General features: G+C 42.6%; 1 protein-coding gene across 1 annotated transcript in view; it reads right to left on the bottom strand.

The window, feature by feature from the left end:
- Nucleotides 1-17,814, bottom strand: part of ell (elongation factor RNA polymerase II) — a 37,223-nt gene that overhangs the window by 2,496 nt on the left and 16,913 nt on the right. The window contains exons 3-11 of the mRNA XM_024798551.2: nt 9,431-9,552; nt 7,959-8,122; nt 6,710-6,960; nt 6,498-6,622; nt 3,913-3,988; nt 1,543-2,125; nt 1,149-1,215; nt 235-406; nt 69-113 (exon numbers count right to left, since the gene is read on the bottom strand). Of these exons, the coding sequence (XP_024654319.2) occupies nt 69-113; nt 235-406; nt 1,149-1,215; nt 1,543-2,125; nt 3,913-3,988; nt 6,498-6,622; nt 6,710-6,960; nt 7,959-8,122; nt 9,431-9,552 (1,605 nt within the window). The remainder of the gene's footprint in view (nt 1-68; nt 114-234; nt 407-1,148; nt 1,216-1,542; nt 2,126-3,912; nt 3,989-6,497; nt 6,623-6,709; nt 6,961-7,958; nt 8,123-9,430; nt 9,553-17,814) is intronic.

Below are 17,814 nucleotides of genomic sequence, written 5' to 3'. Positions count from 1 at the left end.
CACAGCGTCAGAATCTGATAAACCGCTCACACACTTCATCATCAGCGTCAGTCAGAGCTACAACCTACCTTTTTTATTTTACGATACTCTTGAAGTATTTGATTGTGAACCGTCTGTTCAAAGAAGGAAAGAGTTTAAGTCATTTGTCTTCACATTAAAGGTAAAAGCGTTGTGTTTATTATACGGTTACTCGTGGTGCCGTGGAATCTTTCGCGTCTCTCTCGGGGTATTTACCTTGTACTTGTCTGTGCCGTGTTGGAGCTGTTTCAGCTCATTATCAAGCACCGTGAACTGCCGGGTGATGCCCTCTATTCGAGCATGTAGTCCCCGGTACTCGCTGTACTCGGCGTTGAAATCATTTTTATACCTTTGACGCTGCTCCGGAGAGCTGATCACTGTATATTTCCTAAGGAGAAGAATACAGAAAAATATATTACTGAACAAGAAGAGCCCAAACTACCAAGGACACTCCCTGTCTGGGCAGCATTTACTTTGGATTTTCTTTGTTTTTTTAAAATGTACTTTTACATTGTCTGCAGTAAAAAACAGATGACACAACTCACAGCACAGTTGTAAGAGTCAGAGTTTCTCAGTTACAAGGCTTTTGTCAGTTTTCCACAAATAAATCATCGAGCTGACCTCGAAGACCTCAGTGGATGCGAGCCAAATTTGAGTGCATTGTTAACATGACCCCAACGTTTTATAAGAATTCTTTCAAAACTGTGTTTACAGACAGAAGGACACACAAACTTTACCAGAACCCAGAAATATAACCAACAAAAATAAGTTGTGAGGAGTGAGAAGAATCAATATCGGCTTTTAAGTCTGACGCTGCGGGAAAAGTGCAACTTAAACCGTAACCCAAAATATGTGTCATCACGTCTGCGTTCATGTTTGAGTTGTGGCTGTGAGGAGGAGGAGTATAATTTTTGTGTCTCAGCCACAGCTATGGAGCTTGGTGGCAAAAGGACGAAAAAGTAATGAGCGCTTTCTGAACACCAGCACGCACCCGTCTCCTTTACGTCACGTCTCACCACCAATGGGACGGTGAACTATCTCCTCTCCTCATGTGTGACTCACGGTGGAGGCTGTCTCATTTATTCTGATGAGTTTAACAAGAAGAAATTTGTCAAAACTTGAATACTCACAATAAATAGTCTGCCACTTCAGGTGAAGATGAAGGAATACTGGTACTGTTACACATCCCATTAAGATCTGAAACGAGAACACACATTTGAATAATCTCAATGTGTCATCTGTGCAGGTCTCTAATGCAAAAGCAGAGAAACGTCAGTATGACTGTTATTTGTATTTAACTATCATCTTTTCTGCCAGTGAAATTAACAGGCGTGCATTTGAGGCACAAACTTGAACAGCAGGGGTCTCAGTTTGTTCGATAAGAATAAGACTCGTCACATGATGCATCACCTACTCACAGTGATGACTAACTGGAGAGCATCCAAATATCAAGTATCACTTTTATTCAGAAATCCACATCTAACGCAGTAAAATACTGTGTGTGTGTGTGTGTGTTGTTCTCACCTGTGCTTCTGTGTGGAATACTGTTGCTTTTGAGGTTTCCTAGGCTCGTCTCACAGGCTCTATTAGGCTCCGACACACACTCGTCACGACTTTTCCTCTCGTTTTCCTGCTCCTTCTCCCTCACCTTCTCTTTATCTTTGCTCTTCTCTTTGTCTTTATGCTTTTTGGACTTCTTTTTAGACTTGGTGTTTAAGGAGGAAGAGCTCTTGTCCCGCGGGGCCTCCAGGATCGTGTGTCTGGGGGAAGATGTTTGAGGGAGCGAAGGCGGCTGACTGAACCTCTCGGGCACCGCAGATTCCTGAGAGTCACAGTCGCGTCCATTGTTGCTGGAGTCATTGCTGACGTCCGACAATGCTTCAAAAGGACGGGGGATGTCGAGCATGGGCAGCTGCTGGGAGCTGGACGGCGTGCCGCCATCTGGCGCTGAACCCACCACTCCCGACGGCGTGCTGCCTGCATCGCCTCTGCCATTGGAAGAGCTGATCTTGCCATTAACCGGGGGTGTTGCAGCCTTGCTAGCGAGGTGCGATATCCTTGGCTTTTTGTTGGCGAGTGGGTCGATGAAGTCGGCAGCGGGCCGTTTCTGGCGAAAACAAAACAGTTTTAGTTTCATACCTTAAAACAGCGTTTGATATGAAATAGTGTTCCAGGTGAAATCAGGCAGGGGAGAGACTAATGAGAGCAGAAAGCAACATAATGAAAACGACAAGACTACAGAGTATTCGAGGAAGAGCACTCTTAGCAGCAAAGACACAATGAGGACTGTGCTTCCTTTTCACAACAGCAGAGATTAGATTACAGACAGCCCTGTTTGACCCAGTCCACTCTGAAGACTTTGGGAGTGGCAGACTCGATGACTTTGTTTGCTCTCCTGACTTGGTGGTGTGAAACAAAGGCAAAGAGCCAGTGAAGAGCTCAGCTTGAACCTCCCAAGCTCTTCTAATCTTCTCCACACAAAGCACCTTTGACACCTGAGATCAAAAGTCTCCTGAGATGACAGCCGGAATGAAAAGACTTCTTTATGATTAGCCATGATGGAGGAGGCTAGACTTTAAGTTTCATGTTCATCAGTGTGGATATGCCTTCCCATTGTTCTGTAGCACTCCCTGATTCAGACCAGACCCAGCTCAGGTTTATGCTGCATTACCTGCTGTGATTCTGTCTTTTTACCAATGCAGCTAAAAATGGAGCCCGGAGGCCTGTGTGTGTGTATTCATATCTTTGTGGGGACCAAAAATTGTAAGTTGACTATGCTTGTGGGGGACTAACAACCCGTTATAGGGACAAAATGCTCGTCCCAACGAGTCTGAAGGCAATTTTCAGACTCAAAATGTGGCTTTAGTGTCAGGGTTACAACTCGGTTATGGGCAGGGTTAGGGTATTAGGGTAAGCGGCTAGGGAAAGCATTATGTCAACGAGATGTCCTCACTAAGATATGGAAACGTGTGTATGTGCGTGTGTTTACAGAGGGAGTGAGCGGAAAGGAAGGGGCAAACAGTAGGTGTCTGAGGCAAGAACAGCTGAGTGGAAGGAGCTATTAATAAAGCAGAGCCTCTTCTCCTCCCTCTGCTTAATGGAAGTGTAAATAATGGTAAATTTAGACGTCTGTACAGACCTAACAGGACAGGCAGTATGAAAATATCAAAAAATTGTTTAGGCAGTAAGGCAGGAAAACACAATTTCACGCAGATATAGTATACCCAAGAAGATATTTTGTATAATAACAAAAGTTAAGTATTCATGGAAACGTGTATATTTATTTAAAGATTCTAGGGGAGCTTCTAATATCCCTTAATGCGTAATTCTGACCAGCAGCAACCACTTAAGAAAACATTTACTCCAAAAGGCACTTTGGAAATTCACAGAGGAGGATACTAAGAGGAAACATTTATACTTTTGCAGACAGCCAGATGATTTAGAAAAACCCTCCTTGGGAAATACCAGACACCACCAGACTACTACAACAACAGTCCGGGGGTCAGGCTGCAGTGTTTGGTAAACTGGTGGAAATGGAAAGAAACGCTCCAGTACACACATTAGGTGGAAATAATCTTACCCCTATTCCTCCTGCCTTTCTACAAGGTTGCTGGAAACATACAAAAGGCTTAAGCATGCTTGGGTTACACATTACGCTTTGTATTTACACTGAATTTTTTTCCTGCCTGGTCTGTATCTCAAACAGGGGTTTTCTATTCTTACATGTAGCTTCCTCCGTCTTAACCAGCCCTTTATCGTGGTCTGATCACAGGAAGAGACTTGTTATTAAATGTTCAGTCAGTAACGAGGAGGAGGAGGCAGAGGGAAACAGCAGATGAGGCTTTAGGAAAATGTGTGGAAGTGAGAGACGGGTTAAAGGAAGAGGAGGCTCACTTGAGATGGAGAGCAGCTGGCCAGCTCTTTCGGTGGGCTCTCTGGTGGAGGTGCAGAGCTGTTCTGGGCTTGTTTCCTAAGAGAGTTCATGCACACAGACAGAGACAGAGCCAAGAAAATTTAATACAGTTTATGCATACCTGCAGTGCATTAAAACTCTTATCTATCCAACTATCCTGGTGAGTTAAAGCAACATATGCACTGGCAGCAATGAGGGGCTTAAAGTGCAGGAAAGTGATCTCTTTCAACCTCAGCGTTTGACCAGACACTTCCACACCACTAACACGCTTCTCAGGTCTGAAGCAATCATGGGCTCATAAAGTGTCTTTGAAATGACTTAAACCCTTACAGCTTAAAATCCCCTTTTCTAAGCATACACGGCAAAAAACAGAAAAAGAAATCTAGCTGAAATTGATTCTGTGACAAGCAAATTGTATGTACGAGGACTTCAAAGACCTGAGACAGTCACACTGAGAAGCTCACAGGGTAGCTATGACAACTGAGTGAAGGAGGAGGTACTTGAGAGCAGCATTTAATTATCTACAGAGAAGGCAAAGTTTCAATAATAAAATCTGTGCACATTTTTAACATTTAATGCTTTTAAATCTCTCAGTCACTGCAGTGTGTTTATTTAACGGCTGAACGGTTTTGGCAGCAGCTCGTGCACGATGAGCGAGAGAGTGCCACGACACTCTGAAGTGACAAAGAAAGTGGTGCCGCTGCTCACTTGGGGATGGACGCTTGTTGTGCCGGGTTACATTTATAAAGAGGTTACTTTTGCATGCTCCGACAATAACAGAACGTCGATTTAAAGGCAAACGAGCAATATTTACACGCCGATCGTAACTGCCTCCATTACCCACGAATCATTGCGCGGCCAGGTATGAACAAGGATAAACGGTGCATGCTACGTGCAACAACGTACACTTTCTGAGAAGCATAACTACACGTTAGATTGAAGCATCCCACGGCTACTGCGATTGGCCCGTCGATTCTCCCTGTGCATTTCCAGCTATGTTTAACGTTGAAGTACGATATCAGTGACAGGGCAACAATCAATGCCTCAGTAATCATCACTGTCAATATACAGAGGGGAAAAAAGTCACAGGATTTGTTCCTATCGACTGGCACCGCACGTGTAACAGCAGGACACGACAACAATGTTGACCACTTAGGTAGGATACATCACAGGCTCTACAAGGTATTCCCCACAGATATATGAATCAGTCCTTAAAGTTGCTTTTTTGAAGCGGAACCTCAGTCCGCTGACCTGAGCAGAGTTCCAACGCTGGCTTAAACACTAGCAGTAAAAACAGAATTCACTGGACAAACACCACATGTGGCCATAAAAATAAAGACGCATGCAGAGATGCTCTTGCCACAGCTGAGGACTTTATCAGTAGGGGGCAGTTAGGTACACCAAGTCTCGTCAGTGCCGCACCCTTGTAAAAATCAAGCCGTGTGTGCGTGTGAGTGAGAGAGAGTGAGTGTGCAGCTGACACTCAAAGGCAGGCAGGAGTGAGAGCAGTGAGACAGCGGGCTGAACCTTGGACAGGTGCCACTTCACACATAGATCAGCATGGGCTGGAACACTTGCATCATGTGCGCCCCACTCATGTTGCTGTGCGACTCCTGCGTGACTGACTGCATTAGCTCCAAACACTGGAGGAGCCACGGAGGGGGAGGTGGTATTTAGGTGGGAGGCTGTTTGCTAGTCAGCTGATAAACTCCCCCAAAAAGAGCTCAAAGTACAGTAAAGACACAAATGGGCAGCAAGCATGTACGGATGTTAAAAAGAAAATACAAGAGCACACACACGAAATACTGACTAGACTTTCCGACAAAAAACTGAGAACTGCTGCAGTGCATGAGACTGCGTGTTGCATTATGAACACTCAGTGTTAATATCCTGGCTGCCTTCAGGTGTGGGCACAGTTAAGGTTACTGTGGATAATTGGAGCTATTCTGGAGTCCACTACATAAACACAAACTGAGGACTGAATGTTGCTGGTCTATATATAGCCGGTCGGACGCTCGCTCCCTCGCTGGCTTGCTTTTCCTCGGCGTTCCAGACCATGAGAAACCAGATTTTTCCACCGGGACGGAAGCCAGCAGCTCACGCTGTTAACAAATACAACTCTAAGAGGAAATTCAGTGGAATGCAGAAATCTTCCTGGGGCACAGAGAAAGTCGAGCACATTGATACCTCCCAAAAAAAAAAAAAAAAAATCCTTAAAGAAAATAATTTCAATCCAAAAATATCCTTATACATGCAACGATGACGTCTCATAAACGACACAAGGAAAATATTAAAGAAAAATAAGCATGCATAGATATTAAACATTACTTCTATGCGCCGTAAGACTTTAAACTCATAACCATCACGCTGGCGCTTAACTCCCGCCAGAAATACAAACAAGGTGCTTTTCAAGATTTTTAAGCCACAACACGTGAGATGAAAGTTAAATCTACTGATCTACCAGAAATGCTGCTGTACAAATGAACACTGCTACAGTATCAGAGCCTTCTAACTGCTGGCATGCTATCCCACTGAACACACATATTCATTGTAACTGCTGACATACCTGAACAGAATTCTCTTGAGAAGCTGCTGGTCTCCTTCTGTGTAGCCTGGCCAGTCCTTCTGAATTTCCTTATACAAAAAGTCCTTTAATGTGAAAGTGTTTTCTCTCCCATTCAGGTTTGCAACCTATGAAAGGAGCAGAAATCTCAGGTGAGCCCAGCTACTATCAAAGTATCAGGAAATCTACATGATGGCCAAGAGTGTGTGTGGGACCTGTTGCAGGTGGCTATCCAGGGAGTCTTTGTCTAATGGCGAGAGACCATCCTTCTGCAACCTCAGGATCAGCTCGGGCTTCTTGTAAGGCTTGAGAGCCAGCAGGTGGACGAGGCGCTCTCGGAGCGGCCTGTGCTGAGTTGCGCTCTTCTTCAGCGTACTGCTCGAGATGATGACGGGTCGAGACGTCCTCCGTAAGGGGGCGACATCTGAGAGTCCAGGTGCCGGTTTCCGGATCTGAACCTTCTTACCTGAGAAGAGTTAAAACGCACAGACTGATGTTACACATTTTAACGGATCTTTCAAAGAGCAGTCTTAGGAAAACCGTCTGCAGTTTATTTACGAGTTACGACGAGACGCTCGTCTTATGATGATTTTAATTATAAGGGGTGTTTATTTATCACAAATAAACACAGTGTTAGAAAAATGAGTCATCAGGTTGCTTTTTGGTTGGCAGCCAGTGTATTTTATTTTCTTAAGAACAAAAACTGCAATTTCATCACAGCATCTTTGGACACAGTGGCTGTTAAAGGCTGGGAGAGCTTGCAGATGACTCATAGGTGACGCATTGTGAAATGATCTTAAGTTCAAGTCTGTGTGGCAACACTAAACTTCCAGCAAAAAGCAGTGATCGCCATCTCCCAGTGACACCTTGCTTTCGGATCACCTGGTGAGACCAACAGCCCGTTTGCTTCCTAGCACGCGGACCGAGCGTGCTTGACTCAGAGCCTCATGGTGAACAGGCTCACACTAGATTTCTTTTTTTTGTAGGCAGTGAGGCAGAGCCGCTGCGGCTTTCTGCTTCGACTGACACTCAGGGCACTGCGGTGCGGCTCTGATACCAAAACAGAGATTCAGGAAGTGGACGTGTTATGTGTGGATGTGCCTGGGGGCATTTCCTCCTCTGTGTGTTTTTAAATTACATTCAAGGAGAAATGGATCAGTGCGTATGAGCCTTTACAGCAAGCACGCATGCTGTTACCGTGAAAGTACACTGCCGTTCAGACACAGGTCACTTTCTGTTAACGCTTCATTCAGATAACCACAGCGAGGAAGCTCAAACACTGGTACAGTGAGAACCCATTCACCAGCAGAGCACGGGCCAAGTGTGGGTGTTTGCAGGGAAATATCGCTTCACACGAACCAAAAGCTCAACACTGGTAGTCTTACTAGTCTGTGTGAGTAGGAGACTCTGAAAATGACAGACCAACAGTTGGTATTCATGTGTCATAGTATCGCGTTTTCTCACCTACGTATCGTCCCCCAGGCTTGATGACGATGGCACTCCTGCTGCGAGTCTCCTCCTCAACCTGGGCCATGCTTTCCTTGGCCTTCTGGTAGGAGTCGTCTGTGGCACATACTGTAATCTTGTCCTGGATCCCACCCAAACAATCCAGCTGAATGCTCCCTTCACTGCCAAAACAAAAAGGAGGTGGTGAGAGAGGAAGACGGAGAATGGACAGAAGTTTGAACTGGAAAAAATCCCATTAGAATCCCTTTTATTGGAGATGGGGAATAAGACACTTGTGATACATTTAAACGAGTCCTACTTTAAAGTATTGCAACAGTGTATTTATAACATTAAGTATTAAAGACTATTTTCACTACTCCACCCCTTCACCGTGCATTCCTGCCCACATGAGAGCCATTAAACCCCCCGGAGGGCACAACTATTATTTTTTCAATTTCCAGCCAACTGTGGGTTCCCACAGTACAACTCACTGCGGCATCAAATCCTATTCTTTCACAGACTTTCCGGCTCCCTTTGATTAGGATTTGGCAGAAAATGAGATGGTGCTAGCACAGTTGATGGAAGCTGAGCTCTGTCATTTGGGTTTTAGACTGCAACTGGAGGTTGACGAGGATCAAGTCGGAGATTCGAATTAACTCCAGCTGACCCACTTTTTAAAAATACTTTGAGAACAATGGGGTCAGAAACTTGACAAGTACAAGATCCTTGTAGTTCCTCATTCTGTTCCTCCATTTCCTTCCTCATCGACGCACACATCTGCCGGCATTAATTCGATTCAGTCACAGTTTGCGGACGTTATGTGTCGAGTCTTTCCCACCTCTACTTGCTGGGATGGGCCCGACCACCCATGATTGAAGTTTAACTGTACTGGAACACCAGATAGCTTAAGTTCTTACCTCAACATTATTTTGCAAGAATATTTTGTTTAATAACTCAATTTTGGGTTAACTCGACAGAACAATGTCGTCACTCAGCTCGCGGCACCTTTTCATATTTAACTGGAAAAAGATGAAGAACGATTGAACCATTTACCAAAGTTCATAAAAGTCACAGCGTCCCGGAGCCGAAGCCCCGATTGTCTTCATCTATGCTGCCTGTAAGGTGGTGAATTGAGAGACCTGATTATTGGCCTCAGGTCCCGAGTTCAACAGTATTTCCAAGCAACAGTCTGCCTGAAAATACTCATTAGATAATTGAAGTCCAAAGACTGCTGACTATTTACACATGGTTTAAATATGTTGACAGAACATGACATTACATCTTGTGTTTTTATGGAGTGTTCCTAGTGCCAGTCCCAAGCCCGGATATGTGGGAGGGCTGTGTCAGGAAGGGCATCAAATCAAACATGCGGATTCATCTGCTGTTGGAGGACTGACTCCTTGGGTAATACACGAGCGACTGTAAGCACCTTCGTGTATTTACATAAGAGAAATTAATAAGAAAGCACTGCTTGTGTTTGCGCTCTTCACCTGGTGATATACTGCTGGATGCAGTCGAAGCTGCCCTGCGGGTTATCTCTGCCCACATTCGACAGGTAGAAAGTAAAAGTTTGGAGTTCGCTTGAATTTTCTGAGCGTGGTATTGAAATTTTCTGTTGAAGACAAAAACAAAACAAACGATACATTAACTCAGCATGAAAGTAAAAAATGGATTTCACAAAGGTCTGATGCATATTACAAACACGTTTAACATTCTTTCCAGACACTTTTCCTGTATGTTGTTTGCATTGCTGTAAACAGGATGTCACTGTGGTACATAATATTTAAGAAAAAAAAAAAAAGCTTATAAAGCTCCAGGGGTTTTCTGCTCATTTAAAAACCACGCAAAATGCATGTAAATCTACCACCTTGTGTTTCTACGGCATTCATTCACAACTACAGAGTGTTTTAATTGTTGTCCAAACGCACCACTAAAATATGTTAGCAGAACAACTATGGTAGGTATTTCTGCAGTCTGTGGCTTTGGATGTAGTTGCAGTGCGCACATACTACTCTGCCCCCACAAAAAACCCTCCTCCAGCACTACAGGTGTTGGTTATAAAAGACTGAGGTGAACGTAGAATTAACCACCGTCATCTGGCTAATAAGCCTCTTATCATAAAGCAAAGCTTCTGGATACTTTGGTTAAGTAGAGGAAATAGTTTTAGAAGAGAGCCGAGATTCAGATGTTGCGTTTTTCCTTTAAAGTAGATAGAGCAAAACTACAATAGTGCCCAGTGTGAATACAGCTGACATTTTAATGCAGTGGAAAGACACAGGCTGGTAATCATCTTAAAGGGCAATGTGTAGAGTGAGCGGAGAAAGCACGGGGCGACACCCAAACCTTGGCTGACACACTTCTGATTCACCTCAAAATGATTTTATTATGCTGTGAATTCAACAGTGAATTGATTCGTCGCGTAAAGAAACTTCTTCACTAAAGGAGCGCGAGCGGAGGCAGAGGTTTGTGTTTTAAGCACATCTGACCAAATTCAAGTGGTGTCACCGCCAAGGACTGTGCATCACACTGAGCCAGTGCGACAAAAGGCTGACGTTACATATTTGGTGGTTTTGGACACCTAGCAGAGGTCCTCTTGATTGGTGAGCAGGTTACTGCTGGTGACCCAGCCTCGATCCGAGGCTCTGCCTGTGACTCACAGGCTCCTTAATCAGTGCTGGAAGTCACATGCAGGCGGCTAAACCGTTTTACCAAAGACAGAAAGTGTGGAGGCTGCAGGTGACACAATCACCTGTATTTTCCTACCTCTAAAAACTGTTCCATAACTCTGAAAACAGCTTTGTTAACAAAAGGGAAAATGATCATTTACAAATTATAGCACACTTTTTTTGTTAGTTATCTGCATTAGCCCAGTTAATTAGCAGCAGTAACACTGACCACCCTACTACACTGTACAGCCTGTATTTACAAAGAGAGAGCAGGGACAAGATCAGGTGTAAGAGGAGGGAAACTCAGAAGTTCCTTTCTTATGGAACAAAGTATGACTCAAGTGCACAACAAGATTTATGAAGAGTGAAGTACACCGCCTGCGCTCAGAAAACATCACAACTGTAAGAAAAACACCCATAAAACCAGCCACACCTATCAGCACCATCTGGTGATTGTGCTCACATCCACGTTTGTCCCGTTTAGGAAATCTGGCCCTATATGTACTCAATGTTCTTGGTCCATTTTGTAATGAGCCCCGACCCCATCGCTCGTCTTTACAGATCAACCGGCAGTGTTGCCATTGCAACAGAGACAAATGGACGCAGCCCCATTATGACTCCAGCACCCACATACTTACTTGTACTTGCAATAAAACTCTGGCCTACAGCAAACAGGAAAAATACAGACTATGCAGATAAAAGCAGCTTACTCTAAGATCAGTAAGGGCATTTCTATTGAGCGTTTCATGCTCGAAAATGCTTGCTAGCTTTGATGGCAACACATCTCCAGGCTTTCAGCACATTATAAAACCCGTTACGGCAGTTTAAGAACACGAAATGCACGTGGGAAGAAGATCAACAATGATACAGTATGTCATGGTGTTGAAAGACACCTACATATCCAGTTTAAACATACTGTACGTGTGTCACGTTTAGTTGAAAGAGCAGCAGATCGATGTGTTGACTGTGAATCCAGATCTAATTAAGAGGCACCGGAGCTGACTGAGAGGCAGGGCACAGGGGAGTGACTCAGTGACTCAGTGACTCACGCTGGAGAGGATGAAAGAGTGAGAAGAGGCTCCTCCACACCAAATGGCTCAGGCTCCACGCTAACAAACTGTCGAAACCACCACGTGGACGTAGGGCTGCTCGATTATGGCAAAAATGGTAATCACGATTATTTTCACTGAAACTGAGATCTCGATTATTTGACGATATTTATTTAACCCTTTAAGACCTACTATAGAACCAAGTCCGTCAGAGCTTATATTATTTTTTTACATGTTGTAGTGCCATTTGTGGGAGCATTTCAAGTTGCTATACAACTGTTATAGCCCATATTTTAATAATATGTATGCATTAAGTCCATAGTAACTACATTAATTGCAAAAAAGTGCAATAAACTACAAAAAAAATTGAAAATAGTTTTTGTTTTTTCACATATATTTCTACTTTGAGAAATTTAAGAGGTTTATCCCTCAAAACTTTAAATACAAAAAAAGTTGCAAAAAATAGTTTACAACAACAGGAAATTTATTTTGAGTGTCTTCATAGTTTTATTTTGGAGATAAAGCAATTTTTATATACTGCAGGAAAAACAAAAAAACAATCCTATGATGCAAATTTGCAAAGAAAACAGCAGGTGCATCAAAATAAACTATTTCCAGCAGTGCAATTTGAGTTCTAAGCATCACAGAAACTATTCAGAAAAGTCAAACATGACCAGTATAGGCTTTTAAGGCCTACAAGTAAAAAAAACCTACATTTTCCGCGAAAATGACGTCACTTCCGGTTTCGGGCAGGAAATGGCGGACATGCGATAGTTAGCGGTGACGTCTGTTTCAATGTGCGAAGTGTTATGAACAGCTGATCGGATCGGCAAAGCGTGTTTCTGGAATATTATGTTTTTGTTCCTGCAAGCGCTTTTTATGCAATTTTTGAAAAGCTTTATGTGGAAGGAAACCCTGACCGAGGACAAGCTGATGGCATAAGATGCAAGTACAACTCCTCTGGTTTCATATGCAAAAAAATAATAATTATTGCGCTAGCTTACACGGTTCAGGTTCTACAGGGATTTAAAAATAGTTACACAAAACGGAGCGTGCTGCTCTGACCGGCTTTAAAGGGTTAACAATAACAATGTATTGAATAATGACTTTAAAAAATTATATAAAATAGTGTGCAACACCACTGAAGTTTTTTTTACCTCTCTTTTCAACCAACAGCAGTCACTCTCCTCTCCAAATAACTTCTGCTTAGCTTTCCGAGCTTCCCTCGGGTCCTCTTAATTAGCGGTCTCCAACCTTTTTTGCGCCACGGACCGGTTTATGCCCGACAATATTTTCACGGACCGGCCTTTAAGGTGTCGCGGATAAATGAGGGAGGGGCTAATAATCGGCTCAGTCATTTTTAATGATCGTTGAAAGCCCAGATCGTAATCGTGATTAAAATTCAATTAATTGAGCAGCCCTACGTGGACACATGAACGAGCACCGCTTCTAAAGAAAGTTATCACTGTTGAGATCAAAACCTGACAAGAAACGCCTCCCACCAAGACCGAGTCTTTGGTAAATCAGATGCACAGGTGACAAAGTGTCTTTGATCACACTGAGCAGGCACGACTAGATATGGATGATTTTTTTTTTTTTTTAATTTCTTTTTTTTTTTTTTTTTTTTTAAATATATGCATTAAGTAGAGCCAACATTTTAATAATACATTAAATAAGTTATGAACTTTTAACACTCGAACTGAAAAATGTGACTGCAGATCCGGTTTGGTCAGAGTACCCAGAGCTCCGGTCTGCATCAAGACTAAGAGGCTAACTGGGTTAAGTTTTATTTGCATGGTTAAAACCTTCCAATTATTAAAGCTTTGAGAGCTTTAGCACAAATCAAAGGAATACAAACAAAGAAACATTTTAAAGAGATTACCCATCACCACCTTGTGGGACCGTCTGATGTTCAACACACAACCAAATTAAGTGCAGTTCTTCGCAGTGTTAAAAAGGATCTGAAAAATTAAATTTAAAAAAAAAAGAAAAAAAAAAGAAGTTTTACAGAGACAGGGATGCAGCAAATTCACCAGTCCCTTTCATTTTTTAATCAAGCCAAAACCCCACAAACTTGATATCCACACCTCTTATCAAGGTGAGAAGAGAAGAAAGTCTGTCAGTGTCAAATCTTTGGCTTAGAAAGTATTAATCTATTTATTTTTCTTAAATTGGAGACACCAAGATTAAATGGATGACACTATTGACTTGTTCAGCTTCAAGCCAGCCAGAGAGCTGTCCAAATCCTCTCCAATTGAGCCGACTATGCTTGACTAGAAATCATGGTGCACGGTGGCCGATATCAGGAGCAGAGCAAGAAAGTCATGAAAAACAGTGATTCATGAGGAGAGACACGATGGATCTGGGGGAGGATAAGAAAACAATAATACCCCCGCCCCTGGATCTAATAATTGACCCTCCAAGTCCCTTGTTAGAGGGACAGCAATCAAACCCTGAATGGAAATGTGAAGGGCGAATTCTGCAAATCCACAGTCAGCCCTTACCCTGGGCACACCCACGAAAGCAATACAACAATGAAATCTGGAAACATGAGCCAGTCCTGCTGCTGATACATGTGCTGATAGTTTACAGTGTGAGGTAGCAGGCTTATCTGTATCCGTTCGACTAAGATATGCATAATGATAATTTTTCCTTGCACTCTGCATCCATAACACAAACAGGCATGGTATTTTTTACACGTGCTGCGGGGGGAGGAGCCAGAAACGCCGCTCATCGAGCAGTTAATGAATCCGTTATGAGAATTTCTGAGTATGTGGGAGAAGCACAACCTGCAGCAAAACATGTTTTAAAAATAATCTGGGGGCAAAGCTACTGAATGTTTCAGCATTTTCAGATTTAACTGTCCTTCCTGGCTCTAGAAGATCCTGTGGAGGGGCAACTTTGGACATGAGCAATATTAAGCTTTGTGTAGTCTTTTATCTATCTTTGCAGCAGTCTGTAATTTCTGCGCATTTTTTAAATAGACAAAATCAAACAAGAACAAGTGATTAAAATTTTTTTAAGCTCAATCTTGATGACTTTGCTTTGTGGGATGATCAGTGTGCAGGAAAAACTCTGGTACTGTACATCCACCACCTCTTCTGAAGAATTCATAAAAAAGGATGTGTGTGTCACTTTTACCAAAACTGCATTTTAGGACAGAATATTTCTGCAGCCAGAATGAAATATGAGGGAGAGACGTCGCATCATCCAGATCAAAGTTTTCCATGTTTTATGCAGCCAGCGTTTGTGTTTTTTGGCCATTTAAAATATGAAACCTGTCTGGAAAATATGTCTCCCATTTCGTTTCTAGCCTTTTGGATTTTCCCCCACTTTTCTAAAAAGTATGTGTGCAAACTCTGTCAGAGCTGAACCAGATGAATGAATCTGAGTGAATGAATATTGGATCTCTTGACAGCCAGGCCATCTGTTCTGTAATTCAGTCACTTTCACACTTGTGACTTGCATTCTCATCTTAACACCAACAGATTTTTTCCCTGAGCAAGCCTGCTGCATCATAACTGCAGCCTGAAACGACCGGCAACAGACAGCAGGACCTTCTACAGAACATGTGACCAAATGTGTGTTAAGTTAAAGACAGGTGGGTAGGTAACGCCTACCATGACGCTTCTTATAAAAACTGCAGCGTCACATTGAATAATCAGCCTGTAAACTGGAGATAAAGCCATCTTTCCACAGCAGACGTGTTCATACACATAAAATAAATGAGCATTAAATGAAAGAGCGCCTGGCTCCATGGTTCTGCAGTGCACCAAAATACTGACAGCAGGCAGGAAAGCTTGCTACAACTCTAAATACAAGGCTATTGTGCATAATGTTATAGCAAGAATATTAGTTCTAAATTTTAAAAACAATGCAACCTGAAATACTAAATACTTGGCTATACTTGAGCTACAGCAGTGGTCCCATCTGCTGCTTTACAGGCGTTTATAAGACTACATACATAAATGATGAATGGGGAGCTTCTGCAGACTCCGGTCTGTTTGTGTACATCAGGAAACAACTCGTGGATACAGTCAAGAAAAACGTCTTGCCCTGAAAATATTTTTAACATATTTAGAGCATTAAACTTCCATAAGGAGACACATATTGGCAGATGTTTTGTTAGCAAGCAGGTTAATATTAAAAAAAAAAAAAAAGTGTGCTGTTAGAAAGTATACCAGCCACCAATCTATTTAACTTTGTCCATCAGTAGAAATTTAAGTTCTGTAATTCAGTGATGATCGTCTGTTTTATTTTAACCATTTTTCATGTTAAAGTTCAAACATTCATTGTGCCTGCTGAGACCTGCTGATATGGGAACTGTAAAGCTTATGAGGAGGCTGCCTGAGGTTACAACGGAAACAGTAAGACACATTTTAACCACATTTCTCAATACGGTGCCAACCTGTGCCGGAGCTTTTTATATCACGTTCAGTGACCGAAGATAACCTGGTGTCAAAGCCTTTATATAAGCCAACAGCCTGGGGTGCAGACGAGGCAGTGCCAATGAGAGCAAGTGTGTAGGAGGGCAGGATTAAGACAGATGTATGAAGCATCATTATGGATAAAGATGCTAGAAATCTCTGGTTTTGTGGGTATTGTGACCACGCTGGCAGAACAGAAACACCACTTGGGACACAAATGCACTGCTAATAAAACATCTGGGCATGGCAGACACTAAGGTTTCCAAAGTAGAAGAGCAAATAGACAGTATGCATGTCAGACGGGGCAGGCTGACACACGTCAAGCGGGCATGTTGCCTTTAATGGAAGAAGCTGCTTGTGCAGAGTTCATCATTGTCGGACAGTTAGCTGCTGATACAAGGAGCGCTGGCACCACGGTGACATTTTTATATCATGGAAAGGCACAATTAAATTATAGGATTTGAAGGAAAACGTCAGTGCGTTCTGCTTACTTTGTTTACTCCACTGTCCGCTACTCGTTTTGCATTAAGAAAGAAAACTGGGCACTTTGCATGGCACTGCTTGCTGTACCATGCACACTACACCAATACTCATGCAAAATATTATCAGGATGTCCTAAAAACTCCCTGAAAAGCCTTCAGTTAATCCAAAATGCTGCAGCAAGAGTAGCGACAGGGACTAGAAAGAGAGAGCATACTTCTCCTATATTGGCTTCCATTCATTGGCTCCCTGTTAAATCCAGAATTTAAAATCCTGCTCCTCACATACAAGGTCTTAAATAATCAGGCCCCATCTTATCTTAATGACCTTATAGTACCATATCACCCCATTAGAGCACTTCGCTCTCGCACTGCAGGCTTGTTGTTTCTAGAGTATTTAAAAGTAGAATGGGAAACCAAGCCTTCTGTTTTCAAGTCGTTCTTCTGTGGAACCAGCTTCCAGTTTGGATTCAGGAGACAGACACTAGCTCTACTTTTAAGATTAGGCTTCAAACTTTCCTTTTTGCTACAGCATAGTTAGGGTTGGATCAGGTGAGCCTGAATCTTCCCTTAGTTATGCTGCAATGGGTGTAGGCTGCTGGGGGATTCCAAATTCATTGAGTGATTCTTCTTCAGTCACCTCTCTCACTCACTATGTGTTAGTAGACCTCTCTGCAGTGAATCATACTTTTTATTCATCTCTGTCTCTCTTCCACAGCATGTCTTTTATCCTGTCTTCCTTCTCTCACCTCATCCAGTTGCAGCAGATGGCTGCCCCTCCCTGAGCCTGGTTCTACCAGAGGTTTCTTCCTGTTAAAAAGGAGTTTTTCCTTCCCACTGTTGCCAAGTGCTTGCTCATAATGGGTGACCTGATTGTTGGGGTCTCTGTGTTACTGTAGAGTCTTTACCTTACAACATAAAGCACCTTGAGGCGACTGTTGTTGTGATTTGGTGCTGTGTAAATAAAACTGAATTGAACTATTAAGTAGTTCAATCTGACCATTTTTCAGTTTGGACAAATAAATCTAACAATCTAATAAAATAAAATCAGAAAAGCCTCAACTCTGGTTAAAATAAATACAATTAATTTTTCAAATTTCAAATAAACAAAATTAGATGTGATCACTTTAATAAGTGCACTTTAAACTTTAACTCAGTTACAGTTTGTACTAGAGACAAAATTCAAAAGAGATTTGGAAAGTGGAGATGATCAATCTTAACAGGACATTCGGGGTCCTGTATGATACTTAGAT

The sequence above is a fragment of the Maylandia zebra genome, linkage group LG23 (genome assembly GCF_041146795.1).
Source record: "Maylandia zebra isolate NMK-2024a linkage group LG23, Mzebra_GT3a, whole genome shotgun sequence".
In the NCBI taxonomy this organism is placed as follows: Eukaryota; Metazoa; Chordata; class Actinopteri; order Cichliformes; family Cichlidae; genus Maylandia; species Maylandia zebra.
This window is presented reverse-complemented; position numbering and strand designations above follow the sequence as displayed.